This window comes from Mytilus edulis, chromosome 5, assembly GCF_963676685.1.
Source record: "Mytilus edulis chromosome 5, xbMytEdul2.2, whole genome shotgun sequence".
In the NCBI taxonomy this organism is placed as follows: domain Eukaryota; kingdom Metazoa; phylum Mollusca; class Bivalvia; order Mytilida; family Mytilidae; genus Mytilus; species Mytilus edulis.
The window spans coordinates 11,156,519-11,177,842 of NC_092348.1; the positions used below are offsets into that span (position 1 = coordinate 11,156,519).

General features: G+C 31.1%; 2 protein-coding genes across 7 annotated transcripts; one reads left to right on the plus strand and one right to left on the minus strand.

Annotated features, from left to right (window-relative positions):
• Positions 1 to 1,069: 1,069 nt before the first annotated feature.
• Positions 1,070 to 9,895, plus strand: LOC139522969 (uncharacterized protein MCAP_0864-like). 3 transcript variants are annotated; one of them, XM_071316656.1, is made up of 7 exons: positions 1,070 to 1,136; positions 2,420 to 2,500; positions 2,868 to 3,005; positions 4,838 to 4,948; positions 7,269 to 7,346; positions 7,836 to 9,123; positions 9,722 to 9,895. In XM_071316656.1, exons 1-7 carry the CDS (start codon positions 1,097 to 1,099, stop codon positions 9,753 to 9,755), a joined length of 1,770 nt encoding a protein of 589 aa, XP_071172757.1. In that variant the 5' UTR covers positions 1,070 to 1,096; the 3' UTR covers positions 9,756 to 9,895. The 3 variants fall into 3 exon arrangements, with proteins under 3 accessions (XP_071172757.1, XP_071172759.1, XP_071172760.1); XM_071316658.1 differs by having other exon boundaries at positions 7,269 to 7,319; XM_071316659.1 differs by lacking the exons at positions 1,070 to 1,136; positions 2,420 to 2,500; positions 2,868 to 3,005 and adding an exon at positions 3,639 to 3,689.
• Positions 9,896 to 12,394: 2,499 nt separating this feature from the next.
• Positions 12,395 to 21,261, minus strand: LOC139522945 (transmembrane protein 170B-like). 4 transcript variants are annotated; one of them, XM_071316620.1, is made up of 5 exons: positions 21,168 to 21,261; positions 16,756 to 16,820; positions 14,980 to 15,015; positions 14,502 to 14,672; positions 12,395 to 13,806 (listed from the first exon to the last, which is right to left on the minus strand). In XM_071316620.1, the coding sequence occupies exons 2-5, from the start codon at positions 16,811 to 16,813 to the stop codon at positions 13,676 to 13,678; spliced, it is 396 nt and encodes a 131-aa protein (XP_071172721.1). In that variant the 5' UTR covers positions 16,814 to 16,820; positions 21,168 to 21,261; the 3' UTR covers positions 12,395 to 13,675. The 4 variants fall into 4 exon arrangements, with proteins under 4 accessions (XP_071172721.1, XP_071172722.1, XP_071172723.1 ...); XM_071316621.1 differs by lacking the exon at positions 14,980 to 15,015 and adding an exon at positions 15,850 to 15,885; XM_071316622.1 differs by lacking the exon at positions 14,980 to 15,015 and adding an exon at positions 16,341 to 16,376.
• Positions 21,262 to 21,324: the final 63 nt, after the last annotated feature.

Genomic DNA, 21,324 nt, shown 5'->3' on the forward strand with positions numbered 1-21,324 from the left:
GTAGAAATTTAACTATGCCATAGTTTTTTTTAGTTTTTTAATTGTTGATTGATTGATTGTTAGTTGCTAAACGTCCAGTGGCAAATATTTCATGCATGTTCAGGACGCATTTTTTTAAATTGTCTCCCCGGCGTCGGTAAGAAAAGAGACGTTTCCAATTCCATTATGATATCAAGCCATATCGCAACTATATTGACATTTGATTTTCGGCCACACATGGAAAATATGACGGGTTTCACTAGTGGTCTGAGTTTGGACTTTTAACCCTTCCGAAGCAACTATGATCGCATACCGGCTGAGCTAAATATTTAAAGGCTTTTTATTCAATAGTCCATTATGTTTTTTATTACAATCTTGAGTATCATCTATCTCCTCCAGTCGGTCAGTCACACAATACAACTTAGAAATATACCGTTTATAGAAACTGAGACTAGTCTCAGATAGAAATAAGAAGATGCAGTATGAGCGCCAATGAGGCAACTCTCCATCGAAGTCACAATCAGCTTGTAAAAGTAAACCGCCAATATAGAAGTGTAATGCATATCCATAATCTTAGATTTGTTTCGAACACCTTTATGTATCATAGAGGTTTTTGATTTGGGTTTTGATTTATTTTAAAGGAAAAGGGACCCGGCTGACTTCATGCAAGCGTTCCAAAAACAAAATAAATCCATAACTTGAATTTGGGTTTTTCTTTCTGCTCTTTTTCCCCCGACATATCCTTTATTTATTAATAATGATTCCGCTAAACCTGAAGACCTAAAATCTTCCACTGTTAAGTTTTTAAATTGTTTACAGCCTTTACAAAGTTTTATTTTTTAAAGAAATCAGTGTAGGACTATTTCTCAGTTGGGGTTATAGTCTATATGTTATAGTGGTCTCAGGTTAGGTATTTTATAAATAAAATGAATTCTAATTGACATTTGTTTTGAGCTGCATAACCAATAAAGCTTATATCATTAAACATATTTGACAAACAAATTTAAATGTTAGTGCATTTCTTAGATATCAAAAATGAATTTGGATAATACGTTCTAAGGGAAATAACTGTATTTTCCCGCTGTTTTTTTTTTCTCTCAACAGCATCAACCGATAGATGGCGTTAACATTCATTTGTATCAAAATGGCTGCCAATGGTCAGTGTTTGTTTTCTTCTTATTTTCTTGATTTTCTTATGCTAACGTTATTATTTTAATGCATGTCACAAAAGAAAGATATATAACAATATCCCTTTGATCAAACAAAATAGGTGACATCATGGATACATCCACAGAAATTGCTCCACACACTGGCAAAGTAGCCGAAAAGGCTACATGTGTTGTACTGTCAGTGCCAAAATGAAATGTAAATTATAATAGACTAAGATATACAAATTTCAATGAAGTTAAACTCAAACGAACGAAGTTAAGAACTAGATTTTTACTTTCATCTCTCTTACTTTTAATTGTTTTTATCAACATGAGATGTATAATTAAATACACTTGTGTATTTGTATTATAACTTTGGTGGTGTTAGGTTGAGTCATTTATATACAGAGTATCTGTCTCATTAGAATTCTGTATAGGCATCAAACTCTATAGGAATATGTGGGTAACGGATCAGTTTAAATGCACAACACCTGGTCTTTTATATATAATGACATCTTTATTATAAATTTATAAAGGACAATGAATTTACAGTAAAATGTATTTGGTTTTATATGTTTTACACATTTGTGTAATTGAGTATTCAAGGTAAACTAATGGGAGAAAGAATAAAACACATTTATTTGCTTTATTTTGAAATGAGTACTTTTGTGTAATATGAATCGATTCCAACATGTTCAAAGTTTTCTCATTGCCATTGATACTTGTTTATGTGCAATGCTGATTAGATATTATGTTATTCATTATTATTTTATTAGTATTATGTGATTGATCATCTTGTTAAAATAAATAGTTATAGATTTGCTCATTAAATTTATATATATATTGTAAAAATTTTGTAAGGTTAATTATAAAAATAAGAACATGTACATGTACATGTAGTGTGATTGCTGATGAAACAACTTTCCACTAGAGACCTAGTGACATGTTTAGAACTTGTAGAAGTTAACTAGTAATTACTTTCAAGTATGTCATGTATGATGTACATGTAGAAAGGTTAACAAAATAAAATGTATACCGACATGACATGCATGACAGAATGTTAATAAAAATATGTCCCGAAATTTATGCTTACAAATATATGCTCCAAAGACTATGTTCAAATTTTCAATTTTAACTGTTAAGTTAATATATTCTTATTATTTATATAATTGCCCTTTTATGTAACTAAAGAAACAAAAGAAGTAATAATGTGTGCAAACAGCCCAGGAGTGAACATGGCAAAAGAGAACATTTTCAGACCTATTTTATGTGTTCCATTTTATATTTTTCAGGTAACTCTGTAGTTTGTGATTCATATGATAGAACAGTGGAGAAAACCAGATTGGTTAGAAATGTGATAACAGAATTCACAGGTATATTGGCTTCCAAGTTCCTATTGTATTTTACTTTCATTTATTTTTTTGCAGTTATGAAAACAAATGTTTTTGGGGCTCATATACATGTAATATATACATGTACAATGTAGTTAAAATGAAAATAAAGTTTTCAAAAATTCATCAACATTTGTTTTATCCACAAATATTGTATTAGTTTGACTTTATTGATCTAGTTAGACATGTTAGAAGTCAAAAATTGCTATTCACTAAGAATAATTGATATTCATCAACTTTTAACTACGTTTGTTGCGAAACCACATTATGTGGTGTTATTTCAGTAAGGAGGTTTGCTTTACATCATATTACCTTATAACAATTACCACTCTGAATCTCCCTGTTACAGGAAATCCTCCTAAAGATTATCAGCACATCTATGGTGTAAAGACGGTAATAGAGAATTATCCACATCCAAATATTCACAGCGTACCTACAAGTCACACAATACCAGTAGGACCTGGAGATGTTTGGGAGAAAATGACTGGTAAGTTAATCCAATCAAATGTTTGTGTTAACTGATATAGACAAGGATTATCCCCCTTACCAACAAGTCACACAATACCAATAGGACCTAGAGATGTTTGGGAGAAAATGACAGGTAAGTTAATCCAATCAAATGTTTGTGTTAACTGATATAGACAAGGATTATTTCCCTTACCAACAAGTCACACAATACCAGTAGCACCTGGAGATGTTTGGGAGAAAATGACAGGTAAGTTAATCCAATCAAATGTTTGTGTTAACTGATATAGACAAGGATTATCTCCCTTACCAACAAGTCACACAATACCAATAGGACCTGGAGATGTTTGGGAGAAAATGACAGGTAAGTTAATCCAATCAAATGTTTGTGTTAACTGATATAGACAAGGATTATCTCCCTTACCAACAAGTCACACAATACCAATAGGACCTGGAGATGTTTGGGAGAAAATGACAGGTAAGTTAATCCAATCAAATGTTTGTGTTAACTGATATAGACAAGGATTACCCCCCTTACCAACAAGTCACACAATACCAATAGGACCTAGAGATGTTTTGGAGAAAATGACTGGTAAGTTAATCCAATCAAATGTTTGTGTTAACTGACATAGACAAGGATTATCTCCCTTACCAACAAGTCACACAATACCAACAGGACCTGGAGATGTTTGGGAGAAAATGACTGGTAGGTTAATCCACAAACGTTTTGTGTAAACTAACATAGAAATGGATTGTCTCCCTTTCCCTTACAAGCATTGCTTATAAAAAGTAGGATTCAAAAGAAAATGTCTAAACATATTTTTGTCTTTAGAATTGGAAGAAAATCTCAAATAAATGTAAAACATAGTACACTCGAAATCTCCTGAAAAATTGATTATAAATCAGTATCAGTTTGAGTATATACCATGTATATACTGACATAGAAAAGGATTTTTCTGCCCCACCTACGATAGTAGCGGGGCATTATGTTTTCTGGTCTGTGCGTCCGTTCGTCCGTCTGTCCCGCTTCAGGTTAAAGTTTTTGGTCAAGGTAGTTTTTGATGAAGCTGAAGTCCAATCAACTTGAAACTTAGTACATATGTTCCTTATGATATGATCTTTCTAATTCTAAAGACAAATTAAACTTTTGATCCCTATTTCACGGTCCACTGAACATAGAAAATGAAAGTGCGAGTTTCAGGTTAAAGTTTTTGGTCAAGGTAGTTTTTGATGAAATTGAAGTCCAATCAACTTGAAACTTAGTACAAATGTTCCCTATGATATGATCTTTTTAATTTTAATGCCTAATTATATTTTTTACCCATTTTCACGGTCCATTGAACATGGAAAATGATAGTGCTAGTGGGGCATCCATGTACTTTGGACACATTCTTGTTTTCCCTTGACCTCGCAAGTATTGCTTTTAAAGTAGATTTTTAACTTAAAATGGAAGAAAAATCTAATAAATTTGTAAATTATACTAAACTTGAACACTCCTGAATAAATTATCTTAAATCAGTATCAGAAAGAAGTAAATAATCTAAGAAACAATCTTTAAAGTTTAAATGCAACCTTGTACAATTGCACATGTCTGTGAATAATTATCACAAAAAGAGCAGATTCTTCTCAAAGATTGATACTGATTTCATATTGTTAAGTATCATATATATTATTATTTTTATATATATATATATATATATGAGTTTGAATTGGAAAATTTTGAATCTTTTCAAAAATTCAAATTATCTCCCCCTTGATAAGAATGTGTGACCTACATTATTGCCTATTATGTATGCAAAACTTGTTTATCGTTATTAATAAAACTTTCAACCTAACTTGTATTGTTTATTATAGATTGGGATCAGATAACTCCAGCAGAACAAAATTCAGTTAAAAACTTCCTTCTGGAAAGATTTGCAGTTGATGATTTGGAATTAGCATATGATGAGTTCTATCCAAAATTTGGTATGATTTAAAATAGTTGTTGAACATAGTTTAAAAGTATGCAGTGTTCTCCCCAGATATTTCTTATAGCATCTTGGTAAAATATGAAATTTGAAATACCATCTTGTTTCAAAATATTATAGCATCACATCCATAAGGCATAACACAATCTATAAGATAACCAATTCAGATAGCATCACATTACCATGATGCTAAAAGACCCTAGGGAGAACACCTGATTATGATATTATTTTACATAAAACTGAATATGATTTATTGATTTGTATAATTGAATATAGTCTTACTATTTGCATGTCACCAGCAAAATTGAATTTTAAAACAAATCTGACATTAATAATTGCGAAAAAGAGAACAAAACTTATTTATTCACATCAATTGTCATGATTATTCACTCTTCAAAAAGGAAATGCTGCCTTTTATAAAATTTGCTCTTCACAAATTCTAAATGAAATTTGCTGGTAATGACATGAAAACCCTATTTTTATACGACCGCAAAAATTAAAAAAATTTTGGTCGTATATTGGTATCACGTTGTCGGCATCCACGTTGTCGGCATCCGCGTTGTCGTCGTCCAAAGACAGATGGTTTCCGGATGATACTTTAGTTAAGGTGAATAGAAATCAATAAAATTATAACACAATTATGTTTATAACCACAAAAGGAAGGTTGGGATTGATTTTGGGGATTATGGTCCAAAAGGTTCAGGAATTAGGGGCCAAAAGGGGCCCAAAACAAGCATTTATTTAGTTTCAGGACAATAAGTTGTGTATTAGTATTTAAATTGCTCTGTAATTGTACCATAATGTTTAATACCATAAGTAGAAGGTTGGAATCTATTTTCAGGGTTATTGGGCAAACAATCTAGGATTTAAGGGCCAAAAACAAGCATTTTTCTAGTTTTACACAATTACTTGTGTGTAACTGTATGGAACTATCTGTCAATGTACCACAAGGTTCCATATAACAAAGGGAGGGCTTGGAATGATTATGGGGATTATGGTTTAAAAGGTTTAGGAATTAGGGGCCAAAAAAGGGACCCAAATAACTTGAAATAAGCATTTTTGTAGTTTTCAGTTAATAAGTTGTGTATTAGTATTTCAATTGCTCTGTAATTGTGCCATACTGTTTATTACCATAAGTAGAAGGTGGGGATTTATTTGAAGGGTTATAGGGCAAACATTCTGGGATTTAAGGGCCAAAAAGGGGCCAAAAACAAGCATTTTTCTAGTTTTAGGACAATAACTTGTGTAATTGTATGGATCTCTCTGTCAATGTGCCACAAGGTTCCATATAACAAAGGGAAGGCTTGGAATTATTATGAGTGTTATGGTCCAAAAGGTTTTGGAATAAGGGGCCAAAAAAGGGACCCAAATAAGCATTTTTGTAGTTTCCAGTCAATAACTTGCAAGTGTATAAATATCTATGAAATTAGACCACAAGTTTCCATACTGCAAAGGGATGGTTATGGGGGTTTATGGCTCAAATCATTAAGAAATTAGGGATAAAAAAGGGGAAAAAACAAGTGTTTCTCTTGTTAAAGGACAATCTAGGCAATTAAAAGCAGTGTAAGGGAGGTAATCCAATATAAATTCCATTTAAAGAATACTGTTATATAAATATGTTTACACTGCTTGAAAATAATATATATTAAGAAGTGATGATTGTCTTGAGATGATTAGCTGTAAATTTATTTTAGAAGTTACATGTACTTTTAATCAATATTAATTTTAACCATGACTGTATGTCATTTTATATTTCAATAGTTTATGATGTATTTAAATCAGTAGTTATTGTTGCAAACAAACTCCATTAGAAATTTGAATTGTGAGATTTTTTTTTTGAATAATGGTAAGGGGTAGATGAAAAAAATTGGGGGTAAATAAGAGTTTGCATGGGGTACAATTTTTCTCATTTTTTCAGATTTCAAAAATTAAAAAGAAAATTTCTTCAAATGTTTTTTTTTTTAGTGGATTTATATTCAAAAGGCATAGTGAATTACTTAAAAGCAAAAAAATAATTTTAAGTTCATTAGACCACATTCATTTTGTGTCAGAAACCCATGCTGTATCAACTATCTAATCACAATCCAAAGTCAGACCTGTATCAAGCTTGAATGTTGTGTCCATACTTGCCCAAACTGTTCAGTGTTCGACCTCTGCAGTCGTATAAAGCTGTGCCCTGCAGAGCATCTGGTTATTTCTTTCATTTATAAACAGAGATTTTTAAAATGACTAGATATATTATTAAACTTAAGCATAGTGAAAGTTATGAAAATAAGTGTAGGCCAATTCTTAATTTTGATTTTCTTCTTCCTTTACAGGAAAGCTTCCAACAGTCCATGATTACAGAGTATTTATCCTGAACTGGGAAGGTAGGCGACACAAGAAAAGGTCTTTAGGTACAGTCTCATCAAGGCTTACTTTTGTATAATTTCACTGAAAACAGTGAAAAATATTTAGGAACCGTAATTTTCTTAATTTTTTCAAATCTGTAAATATACAAGGAAAGATGCGCCTAGATTTTGATTTTGATTTAATTTGAATAATGGCAAAATATTTATATCACAGGAATCACAAGGAAGATAATTGTATAACAGTTTCTTCATGGAAATTAGTGTCAGATTTTATTTTGATGTCAAAATGTTGATGAATTCCTTGATAAGGACTGTAAAAGCATTTTATTAACACAGTTATCATAAAATTTACACTGTTTCGTGTAAGCTTCATTACATCACAGACATGTTTCACATTTGAAAATATAAAAAGCTAAAACAAATTTATCATCTGTCGTAACATTTAAATGTTTTAAAAGTATTTTGTTTTGTTCAGATTTATGTACAAAAACATTTAAAAAATTCACAATTTAGATTTTGTTATAATTCTTTCAGTTCAAATGAAACAAGACCTTGCAACAAAGGACGACAGTATTCAGCAGTTATCTAACCGTGAAAGTAATCTACGCTTGGCTTTAGATCATACTGTCATGCACAGTGTAAATCAGCAGGGTCAAATAAACAATTTACTTAGTGATAATGAGTCACTCCATGATGATAATAGTGTGCTAACGACCCAAAGGAATCAGCTGAGTAATGATAATAGGGAGTTACGAGATGATAATAGGCAGCTTTGTAGTGAAAACAGTAATATGAACAAAACATTAGCTCAACAAGTTAGAGTAAATTCATATCTGAGAAGAAATGTTGCAGATAGTCAGACAACAATTCAGCAGCATAAGGCACAGTGTTCTGAACTAAAAACCAAAACTAAACAGTTGTGTAAAACTGTTGATGGGCTGAAAACAGAAGTTACTGATCTGAAAACAGAAGTTACTGATCTGAAAACAGAAGTTACTGATCTGAAAACAGAAGTTACTGATCTGAAAACAGAAGTTACAGATTTGAAGACAGACAACACACAATTACAGTCAGATAACACACAATTACAGACAGTCAACACACAAAAAGATGGCACTATTTCACAATTACAGACAGACAACACACAAAAAGATGGCACTATTTCACAATTACAGACAGACAACACACAATTACAGACAGACAACACACAAAAAGATGGCACTATTTCACAATTACAGACAGACAACACACAAAAAGATGGCACTATTTCACAATTACAGACAGACAACACACAATTACAGACAGTCAACACACAAAAAGATGGCACTATTTCACAATTACAGACAGACAACACACAAAAAGATGGCACTATTTCACAATTACAGACAGACAACACACAATTACAGACAGACAACACACAAAAAGATGGCACTATTTCACAATTACAGACAGAAAACACACAACAGGTCAGTAAAATCAAGAACTTGAATTCTGAAACAAAAAATTTAAAGAAAGACAATATTTTAATGTATCAGAAGTTACAAGAAACAACAGAAATCTGTGAACAAAAGGACAGGCAGTTAAGAATTCAAAAAATTAAAGTGGATGAATTGCAATACCAAATGTCTGAAACTGGTGACAGAATTGCTAGGTTAGAAAAAGTGAATGAGGACAAATGTGATGAAATAAATAGACTAATTGATAATAATGATGAACATATCAGGGAACAGAATAACACCATTGATGATCTCAGACATCGGTTACAGGAACAGGAGAGTATCAATAGAGATCTGTATTCACAGATTGCTGAACTCAGGCAGCTGTAAGTACTTTTATTTTATAGATGTAGTCTTTATATTGTTCATTGCTAAGCAAATTATTGAATCTATATCTTAATACATGTATGTGTTTATCAAAAGGTACAGTTGACTACTTGACTGTTCTCTTGTGACAGTTGATGGTTGGTTGTATTGATATATATGTATGGACAGTGTCACAGTGATATACATTATAGAAGCATCCAATGATTCATCCTTTGTAACTTTTTTATTTGACAATTTAAACTAAAAAACAAGAATGCATTATGCTGCAAAACAGTACTTATCAAACAAATAAAACTCATGTAAAAGATGATTTAATATACACAAAAAATCAGTCACAGGGTTCTCAAGATGTTGCTTATAATGATAAAGATTGATATGTACAAGGATACTTCAAGATGACAGAAGTAACCCTTATACTTAGTTAGTAGCACCTTGGCATTGTCAAATGATGCTTGAAGGAGATGTGGTATTATCATTGAAATGATAAACCTAAATCCCAGGATAGTCTTTGAAGTCCACAATTTTACTATTAACCTATAGTTTGTTCAAAATTATATGGTTCAGACAATTTTATTAACTATATACTTTTTATTTCAGAGTTTTAGCACAAATAGGGGCAGCAGAAGAATAAAGACATTAATACCACAAGATCATACAGTTGTATAGTGCTATACATTTTTAAATCACATTTGTTAAAGTCATGGTATATGTTTTGATATCATTTTTGTTAGTGCATACCATTGTTTAATGTTACATTATATTATCATTGTTATGGTCAGTTTTGCATTTATCATTTAGATTAATTTATACTCATTACTTACATGTATCATGCTTATGTTTGATATGCATATATATGTAAATTAGGGCATTTTTTAACACATAAGATACATTTCACTTTAATCATCATACATGGTGTAACAAATAACATTTAGTTCTCAATTCATAATAATGTATTTAAATAAACCTGGTGACTGAAATTGATACAGATCTTTTTAGATTGTACTAAAAAGATACAATACTGCTGGTTAAGTACACTTTCAATGATTTTGATAGAAGCTTGTTTTACTTGTCATGTGAAATGATTTTTTTGATCTATTAAATAGTAAAAGTTTTATAAGATAATTAGTTTTATATGAGATATTTATGAATTTTCATAATATTGCATTTTAATTTTAAAATTAAGAATATTTTCTTTTACTTGATTTTCTTTTATATTTTTTTTAATCTTTAATTAAATGATACTTTGAAAGTATTGCAAATTTTATATAAATATAAAGTTTTATTGATATACAAATTTGAATTGAAATTTAAACACAATTTTTACCTTTATGAAACGTAATAAAATTTCCTGTAATGTGTACTGATTTTACTTCTTTATGAGGTTATCTTTAATGTTAACATAACTTACAAAGGTTCTTCAATTCAGCATGCTTACAATTTACATGTTAAAATATATTCTTCTTGTATAAAAGCTAGGATGGTACATTTTTTGTATGTTTATGGCTGTTCCACTTTGAACATGCATGTTGAGAGGGGGGTTTATGTATCAGGAGGCACCATAAGTGAAATTTGATGCATGGTTGTAATGTTTGCTTAAAGAATCACATACAATTTGAATATGTTTGGATTTTTTATGATGAAATATATCACTAGAAACACATTTCATATCTTGTTGTATTATTTTTTTCTCTTTTTTGAACATCTATCAATGATAAAATACCAGAAGTTGATGCTTGATATTTATTTATATATATATTTTCATGTCCATATTTTATTGTAAATGATTGTACATAATTTGTATATAACTTTCATGTAAATATTCCATATTTATAGAAATTTTAATGCACCAAAACCATTGATTTGTATATATGTATCGAATGAGAAATTGTACAGAATTTTTAATGTTATATAATAGGAAAAGAATGATGTTTTAAATATATCATTTTATTTTTCATATCTATTTACTAGTCATAATTGTAAATATATATCATCATGGTTGTAATTTCATTGAAAGAATATCTTTTACTTTATTGTTCTTTTTCTTTCTAATCAATAGTGCTATATGTGTAAAACCAAAACTACATGAAAACCAAGTCTGTTGAGTTGATTGACACTTATTCATTATTTTTATCTTGCAAGGCAAAATAAGTTTACTTTTTCAAGAAGGAGATTTTTAAGTGTAAGATAATAAAGATGATAGTTTATATGTTTTAACAACATTAATTAAAAGAAACACTTAAGACACTGGTACACTTTTTGTTGAATCTGTTGAACTATGTAAACTTATACAAAGAAGAAATTTTTTTTTTGATACAATTTCTTTTTTTCAAAATAAAGATAACTTTAATTTTAAGGTACAAATTTAATGTATTTTTGTAAACAATCTGAGTTCTATCTTATTTGTTTGATAACATATCAGTGGATCCTGATATTGCTGGTGTTACTATTTTTAAAATCATGTTTCATTGAAAAATCTTCATAATCATACCTTTAGTTCTTCAATATTCTGACAATGTTTTCATATTCATTTATTAAAACATTCATTTGTACATGACAGATATTTATATTGTTTCTATTGTTTCTATGCAATATTGTAGTAAAGAGAGATGATGTAAATAAAATTATAATAAAATGATACCAAATCTTATGGTTGTGTTTTGAAGATTTTGTTAGTACATGGCACTGAAGTATTTCAATGAACAAAATTGTGATGGGGGGCTGTAGTAAATATATGCATTGTATTATGATTAAGTTTGGTCTGTTTTTCTTATACTAATACTATATGCAATAGGTCAACTATATTTGGTGTATGGAACATTTATAATATAAGTCTGTTTATTGGAAACTGCAAGCAATAGGTCAACTATATTTAGTGTATTGAATGATTGTAAGTTGAACTTGCATCTGCCATGACATGTATTTCTTATTTGGTTTTATCTGACCATTGTCTCATTTTCTTGGATCATGTTAAGTTTATGTGATACTTGTAGTAAATCTGGCTGTTAGTATTCTGGTTTGAATTATCTTAGATTTGCTATTTTGTAGCCTTCTATATAGCATTCTAAGTGGTTGGATTTGGCTTATTGTTGAAGGCAATACAGTGACTTACAGTTGTAAAGTTCTTTGTCATTTGGTCTTTGGTGGAAGATTGTCTCGTTGGCATCCTACCACATGTTCATTTTCTTGTGTTGTATAATCCTATGTTCCATGTGTTCTGAAAATCATCCTTTTAATTTTAAATAGGCCAAGAAAAAAAATATAAATACATTATAAAATGTGATGGTTTATTAATCAAACATTTGTCAAAAAAAAAATAGTATATAACAATGGTTGTTTGTATTTTAACCTCCTTGCATATAGATACCATTTATAAAATTTTACAATAAAACTTAAATACTAGCTAGACCTCACAGAAAGAAAAAGAAAAAAAAATTAAATGATATCCACAAAGTAAAAGCTGTTACCCATTAATCAGGATTATAACAAATGAGTATTTCAAATGCTAAAAATGTAGTCATAAGATATTGCACATTGCCCTGTAATTATATATTATCAATTTTCTCTCTCTATATCTCTCTCTCACTAGATCGTCTTGAGCACAGACTCAACGCAGAGTGAGATACATTAAACATATAACTTGGTTATTTTTTACACAGGACTATAAAGATTGAATGGTTAATATACCTGAGGAATAACAAATTAATGCCTTTATATGCATTTCTCAGAAAACTTATTCCTGATTATTGTTAATTGTAAACATATCTTTATATATAAACACTAGTAGTGAATTTAAATAATATTGGCATTCTATATAAGAAAAAATATCTAATAATGTATTGGCAGTGCTATACACATGCTTTCAGTATATCTCAATGAAGATTAGATGTTAACATGGTGAAGTGACTTCAGCCTAAAATCTCTCAAGCCATGCTGATAATGAAATAAGACATAAAAAAATATTTAAGCAAAGCACTGAATGGTGTTTGATGCTGACTGGATGTGAAACTTGAAATCTTTGGTGCCTAAAAAACATATTTCAGATGGGACAGATAACTCTGTTATCCTTATTCAACTTTTGTGTTATGAGATAAATCTCTGTTAATCTGAGGCTTTGAGCTAGGTGAACCAACATTCTAATTAAGTAAAATTATCCTGACTAGAATTGAAATGCACAAACTAGTGTATGTTCTAAACAACAAAACAAACACAACTAACAATGACATTGAACTCAAAATTCATCATATAAATGTCTATAATAGTCTTGTTTTAATACTTTACATTTAAGAATTATAACTTCTTTTTGATACATTAAGACTTGCATACTATAATGAGTAGGAGGACAACAGTATATTGAAAGTTCACAGCTTGAAATGTTATGTATATTCTGCAGTTGTGTCCTCATTCAGATAGACACTCTCTTATTCTTTGACAGACATGATAACGTGGCCTTTATCATAATGTTGCTTCAATCAGATAGCCTCAAACAGGCTCACAATTTTGAATTAATTAATGTTCCTTATGCTTGTGACAGACAGGGTATCTTAGCCTTCATCACAATGTAGCTAAAATTCTACTGAATGATACAACTATCACTACTACAGTTTGTCCTAATCCCCATAACAAAGCAATGAATGGCTTCATCTCAAAGTCAGACCCACGATAAAATCCAGCTATTGTAGCACCTAAAAAAAAAGAAACAAAAGTTGTTAATTGGTTATACTCAGTGAATGTAAAATATAAACATATTTCCCTAATATCACATTCTCATGTCTAGTTATCTTTAATTATTGGTTTTGAAAAAGTAGTTGGACAATTCATGTGGAACAGGATGCAAGCTTATCATTAGTTTTTAGTAAATTTTTCAATTTAAAAGTGCCATTTATAAATGCTGTTTTTCTTAACACATATTCATGTCTTTACCAGATAACCAAATTCCAAAATATTGAGCTTTAATCTGTATTTTTAGTTGATAAATATCAAATAAAAGTATTTTTTACTTTCACAAAAAACATAATAACATTTCTTTTATTCATAAAAATGTTAAAAATGATGAGAGCTAAAAAATTACAGTCTTTTGGTTACAACAAGTTGTTATTAACCTGGATCAAATGGGAGATAACTCATGTAAATTTGGAGAAACGGAAAGTTGTTTGATCAATGTCCAGTGAGAAAAATATGTTAAATGATCATGGACTGTCTGGCAACTTTCTAAAATGAAATATTGTTTCCACATGAAGAAATACTGCACTTTTTGTGCTTAACTTATAAATAACAGTAACAGATAATATAACATTGTTCATAACAAAGTTTCCAGAGAAAATTCTCAATTTCTGTAAGAAGCAAGAAGTATGTCAACAAGACACTGGAGAATACCTACTTGTAATAACACCACCTGTTAATGGACATAAAACTCCCATCACTATAATGACCAGTGACATCCATCGTCCAATCTTATGTTTTCTCAAGCGTACAAATGCTAAAATGGCTGCTATGGCATGAACAAAGATGGAGGTAAATAAGGCCCATAAGAATACCTGGTACCAGATTTCTAAAATAAAATACAAAAAAAAATCAGCATAAATGAAAGAGCTAGCCATCAACTATTTACTTTGTTTCATGTAATAAGAAATTTAAAACTATCAAGAAAACGAACACATTCATTGCCTGTTGTTTAAAAGCACTTAGAGTTTTTTAGTATACTTTTTGACCTAAATATTATTTGAAATATTTTATTACAAGAACTTGCTCAGTGGATAAGAAAGACATGGAAATCAGTGGGACATACATGAGACAAAATTCAAATAAAATTCTAAGAAATAACCAAAACATATTCTCATTCATGCAAATAAACTTACCTGCAAAACTTTTAGCTGATTCTCCAGGAGTAAGACCTAACAATAAAACTTACCTGCAAAACTTGAAGCTGATTCTCAGGAGTAATACCTAACAACACAATAAAACTTACCTGCAAAACTTTTAGCTAATTCTCCATGAGTAAGACCTAACAATAAAACTTACCTGCAAAACTTATGGCGAATTCTCCAGGTGTAAGACCTACTAACACAATAAAACTTACCTGAAAAACTTTTAGTAAATTCTCCAGGAGTAAGACCTAACAATAAAACTTACCTGCAAAACTTTTAGATGATTCTGCAGGAGTAAGACCTGACAATAAAACCTACCTGCAAAACTTTTAGCTGATTCTCCAGGATTAAGACCTAACAATAAAACTTACCTGCAAAACTTTTAGCGAATTCTCCAGGATTAAGACCTAACAACACAATAAAACTTACCTGTAAAACTTTTAGCTGATTCTCCAGGAGTAAGACCTGACAATAAAACCTACCTGCAAAACTTTTAGCTGATTCTCCAGGAGTAAGACCTGACAATAAAACCTACCTGCAAAACTTTTAGCTGATTCTCCAGGAGTAAGACCTGACAATAAAACCTACCTGCAAAACTTTTAGCTGATTCTCCAGGAGTAAGACCTGACAATAAAACCTACCTGCAAAACTTTTAGCTGATTCTCCAGGATTAAGACCTAACAATAAAACTTACCTGCAAAACTTTTAGCGAATTCTCCAGGATTAAGACCTAACAACACAATAAAACTTACCTGTAAAACTTTTTGTGAATTCTCCAGGAGTAAGACCTAACAACAATAAAACTTACCTGCAAAACTTTAAGCGAATTCTCCAGGAGTAAGACCTAACAATAAAATTTACCTGCAAAACTTTTAGCTGATTCTCCAGGAGTAAGACCTAACAATAAAACTTACCTGCAAAACTTGAAGCTGATTCTCAGGAGTAATACCTAACAACACAATAAAACTTACCTGCAAAACTTTTAGCTAATTCTCCATGAGTAAGACCTAACAATAAAACTTACCTGCAAAACTTATGGCGAATTCTCCAGGTGTAAGACCTACTAACACAATAAAACTTACCTGAAAAACTTTTAGTAAATTCTCCAGGAGTAAGACCTAACAATAAAACTTACCTGCAAAACTTTTAGATGATTCTGCAGGAGTAAGACCTGACAATAAAACCTACCTGCAAAACTTTTAGCTGATTCTCCAGGATTAAGACCTAACAATAAAACTTACCTGCAAAACTTTTAGCGAATTCTCCAGGATTAAGACCTAACAACACAATAAAACTTACCTGTAAAACTTTTAGCTGATTCTCCAGGAGTAAGACCTGACAATAAAACCTACCTGCAAAACTTTTAGCTGATTCTCCAGGAGTAAGACCTGACAATAAAACCTACCTGCAAAACTTTTAGCTGATTCTCCAGGAGTAAGACCTGACAATAAAACCTACCTGCAAAACTTTTAGCTGATTCTCCAGGAGTAAGACCTGACAATAAAACCTACCTGCAAAACTTTTAGCTGATTCTCCAGGATTAAGACCTAACAATAAAACTTACCTGCAAAACTTTTAGCGAATTCTCCAGGATTAAGACCTAACAACACAATAAAACTTACCTGTAAAACTTTTTGTGAATTCTCCAGGAGTAAGACCTAACAACAATAAAACTTACCTGCAAAACTTTAAGCGAATTCTCCAGGAGTAAGACCTAACAATAAAATTTACCTGCAAAACTTTTGGCTGATTCTCCAGGAGTAAGACCTAACATATCAAATATATTAAATGGTGGAGTGAACTCATCCTGCGATCCAGACGACATGGTTTACCTAGAAAATATTATTTATAATCCAATAATTCTGATGTTTTAGAAAAAAAAACAATAAGGTTTGCTTCATATTACCAGATGATGTACATGTTCAATAAAAGAGGGACGAAAGATACCAAAGGGACAGTCAAACTCATAAATCTAAAACAAACTGACAACGCCATGGCTAAAAATGAAAAAGACAAACAGAAAAACAACAGCACACATGACACAACATAGAAAACTAAAGAATAAACAACACGAACCCCAACAAAAACTAGGGGTGATCTCAGGTGCTCCGGAAGGGTAAGCAGATCCTGCTCCACATGCGGCACCCGTCGCGTTGCTTATGTGATTACAAATCCGGTAAATAGTCTAATTCGGTAGGTCAAATTCATGAAAGGGAAGGGGATTGTAGTTACGACGTGAGGAACATATCCGATATCATTTGTGAAATGGTTATTCCATAACGGTCAACCAACTCGTGATGGCGTCCGTAAAATTTACGAAGGGATGATTTCAACTTCACCATTTGGAACTCTTGATTTAATAGCTTCCTTGTGAGCAGTAACCCTCTATCAAGAAAATCATGATAGGAAATGCAAGCACGGGAATATCGTATCAATTGAGAGATATATACCCCGTATGCAGGTGCTGCTGGAATGTTGCTACTTAGAAATGGAAAGTTCACAATTGGAAAGCTGAAATCATCTCTTTTGTCGTAAAGTTTTGTCTTCAACCGACCCTCATTGTCAATTTCTAGATGTAAGTCAAGATATGAAGCTGACTTAACTGTATCTGTAGTATCCTTTATCTCCAATTCGATGGGATAGATGCGTTCCACATAGTCCACATAAAACTTTTACACTGTAGGTGGGGAAAATCATATAAACAATGCTGATACATAAACTTTCAAAAAATAGACTTACAATGTGTCTAGTAATTGTCTAGTAATTATATGAATTTTGGACTAAGATATCATAAATATTGAAATTTGTATTAATGGCTACTACATGTATTATTTATATATAAATCCTTATTTCAGAACGAACTGAGCTATAAATATATTGGAGGCTCTGAACTACATGTATACAGTCATAGATACAATGTAGTACTTACACAAGAACATGTAATTATGCATTTATTGGAATTAAAGGTAAATAGTTTTGGAGGTTGAGTTATCTCCCTGTCCTTATAATAGAAGGTTTATTTGTTTAGTTTTGGGATTTTTTTGTACTCAAACTAAAAAAAAAATAAAAAAATTTGATGCCAGTTTGACCTTATCATGCATGTCATGCTCATAAGTTTAAAATAAAGTGACAGTGACAACAGAAGACCATGGCTAAAAAAAATGACCAACAGACAACCAACAGCACACAAATTACAACATAGAAAACTTAGATATAACATAAGTATAAGTAAATATTCAATGTTATTTGTATTTTTTTTTAAATCCAGGAAAGTTACATATTTTCTGAAGCATAAATTTAGGCCCTTAGGAAGGGGTTAAGAACCCGGTCCCCCATTGGAAATAAAGAAGCACTATTAAAGTTGACATAGTGTTTAAACTATGAAAATCAAAGTTGATATTTTGATTTTGTTTGAACTGTGAGCATGATGAGTTGTTGTTACCCCCACCCCCTCTTTTGGAAATTCCTAGCTACGGGTCTTAAAATGCAGTTCATAACCTAAACATGCTAAATATAATAAATTAAGTGTGTTGACAAAAAATATTATTTAACAAAGAGTAATTGTGTCCCCTTATTGACCCCAATTTCAAATTTTTCTCTTGAAACAAGTGTTTTGATTTACACTTGTCAGGTTTGTGTGGATTATTGCAAGTTATATATAATTTATCCAATGTCTGCTTCAACGTGCTTAACTCTGTGTGTGTTCTCGCATTTTGAAACAGTTACTTGAATAAAGCATTATTCATAACTACATGTTAGATTTATTATAAACAGTAATGCGAACATAAGTGGGATTAGTATGATAATCATAAGGCCTTAACCATGTTTACAATCAGCTTTTTTTCTTTCTTTTTTTTTTTAAATATTATACATGTAGCGCATCATATCATGTTTGGTACTTTTAAGAACATTGGACATACTTTCATCAGAGACTTATCATGCTTATAAAATATTATTATATTGATTGATTGATTGGTGTTACCGCCACTTTAGAGGTGGAGGACCACCTACATTTTGTACCCTCAGTAGGACAACTGACAATCATTGGCGACAAGCGCACCTGCCCTGTGAGGGATTCAAACTCATTACCTCAGTGTCACAATTTACACGTATTCCCAGTGTCAAATGAAGTAGATATTTGATAAACCAAACCCGAGGCTAATATATACATGCACACTGATGAATCCATGACAAATCGCCCTCTGGCAAATCGCCCCACACCTAATCGCCCCACTTTTTCACAAACTCCCTCCACCCTTGTAAAGGCTAAAATCCCATTGCAAATAGGTTGAATAACATGCCCCACTTATGAAAAGGGTTAAAATGCTGCTGAAAGAAGGTCTGCTAACTCGCCCCACTCATGACAAACAGACAAACCACAATGAATTTATTAGTGCCAACCCACTTATGAAAAAAGATGCAATCCTGTTGCATATCTATATACATGTATGTACCTGCCCCACTTCAATACCTATGAAAACCTTAGTGAAGTGCTATAAAATCAAATTGCTGTTAATTAAAATCCTTCAATTATATGACTACGATACTATTAACAGGTTTCTTTTCAATTTTTATACACATAACAAACCTTACAAGTAAAAAGTTATTCTCCAATAATGATACGAAAATGTATTTGCAATTATATTTTAAGAATGTTAAACATCATTTAATTTAAAAAATAATGGTTTCATAAATTCAAGATTTTTTTGTATTCTGTGTAGATTAGTTTTCATTTAAATGGGGCTTGTTGGTAGACCTGAAAATTATATATTGCAGTAGATTTTTATCTTTTTTCAATAAGTGTGGTGAGTTGACAGGGGAAAAAATAACCGGATTTAACCCTTTTCACGGGTCTCACTAATTAGCGACAACAAGCGTCAAGAAGCGACAACAAGCGACAACAAGAATTATTTTAGCGTCAACAAGCGACAAGAAGACTATTTAGCGACAAGAAAACATTTTTTCTTTTTATTAGATATAAAGAAATTTGTATTTAATGGTTTTTTTTTTTAAATATACGAGCAGATATGTCTAATTAAAATGTTTTATTATATAGATAGACGAAGAAAGGAAACATTTGTGAGGAAGAAAGAGATGTGAAGTTTATATTAGTATATTGGTAGATGAAGATATTAATTCATTGTTCTTGATGATAACAACATTAGATGTTGCTTCACCCTAAGGTAACATCAAATGAGATTAACGAGGCGTGTGTCTCCTGTTTTATTGCTACAATAACATCCAATTAACAACTTCAACTTTGTACACGCGTCAGACTATACAATTACACGCGCCAGAATATACAATCATTGTAAATAGTGAACACCTGTTGGAAGCTCAAGATTGTCATTAATTTCCTTTCATCTTCAATCAATATGCATAAACATGATAAATATCGTTTAATGAGGCAATAATTAAGCAAATAAAAAGATGAAAACATTCACATTTCAATTTTCTTTTCCTCTTGTTTGATTTCAGTTCTATGTATTTCACAATTTGTGTCAATATTTTCAGGACTATGATGCACAAATAATTCATTTTACGATCTTAATATATATTGCACGAAAAGAGTTTTAAAAAAAACAAATTATAAATAATACGTTCTAAAACACAAGGAAAAGTAATCTCATAACACAATAATTAAACGTAATACTGGCTGTTATACATGATAGATGATAAAATATTAATAAATAATGTTTCATTTTTTTCTATCAATTTTAACTTTCTTGTCGCTAAAATTATTTTCTTTTGCACATTCGTTTAATATTTATTGCAATAATTAATTTTAATTAAAAAAAATATGTTTTCTTGTCGCTAAATAGTTTCTTGTCGCTTGTCGTCGCTAAAATAATTCTTGTTGTCGCTTCTTGTCGCTTGTTATCGCTTGTTGTCGCTAAAATTCTTGTTGTCGCTAATTAGTGAGACCGCTTTTCACAAGTGAGGCGTTTCTTTAAAAAGTGGGGCAAGTTGTTGAAAAAGTGTGGTGATTTTGCATCGGGCGTTCTGCAAGTGGGGCGATTTCAATGTCCAGCTTCCCACACTGATCAGATTGAGAGTACAGTATTTGTAACTAAAAATGCAAGTAATTTGTCTGGTAACTGTGGTTGTGTTTGATCACTGATAACACCTATTTCATATTTATGGTGTGAGGAAATTTTTTGGTAATATAAAATCTCAACCTTTCCCATTAAACCTCTTGATATATGGTACACTCTGTAAAACCTGTTCCAAGTTGTTGTCAAATTAGACAGGTTGACTATAAAGTGGTAATTTCTCGGTACAATTATTTTTATTTTCTTATTTGCTCTCGTGTATATTTGGAACTTATATCGCCTT

What these genes read in the sequence shown, in the direction of transcription:
- LOC139522945 (XM_071316620.1), bottom strand. Translation starts at nt 16,813, where the DNA reads ATGTCGTCTGGATCGCAGGATGAGTTCACTCCACCATTTAATATATTT. An exon ending in TAATATATTTGATATGTTAG is followed by an intron (nt 15,016 to 16,755) that starts GTCTTACTCCTG and finishes TTTTATTGTTAG; the next exon opens with GTCTTACTCCTGGAGAATCA. An exon ending in AACAGGTGGTGTTATTACAA is followed by an intron (nt 13,807 to 14,501) that starts GTAGGTATTCTC and finishes CTTTTTTTTTAG; the next exon opens with GTGCTACAATAGCTGGATTT.
- LOC139522969 (XM_071316656.1), top strand. Translation starts at nt 1,097, where the DNA reads ATGGCGTTAACATTCATTTGTATCAAAATGGCTGCCAATG. An exon ending in TATCAAAATGGCTGCCAATG is followed by an intron (nt 1,137 to 2,419) that starts GTCAGTGTTTGT and finishes TATATTTTTCAG; the next exon opens with GTAACTCTGTAGTTTGTGAT. An exon ending in TGTTTGGGAGAAAATGACTG is followed by an intron (nt 3,006 to 4,837) that starts GTAAGTTAATCC and finishes TGTTTATTATAG; the next exon opens with ATTGGGATCAGATAACTCCA.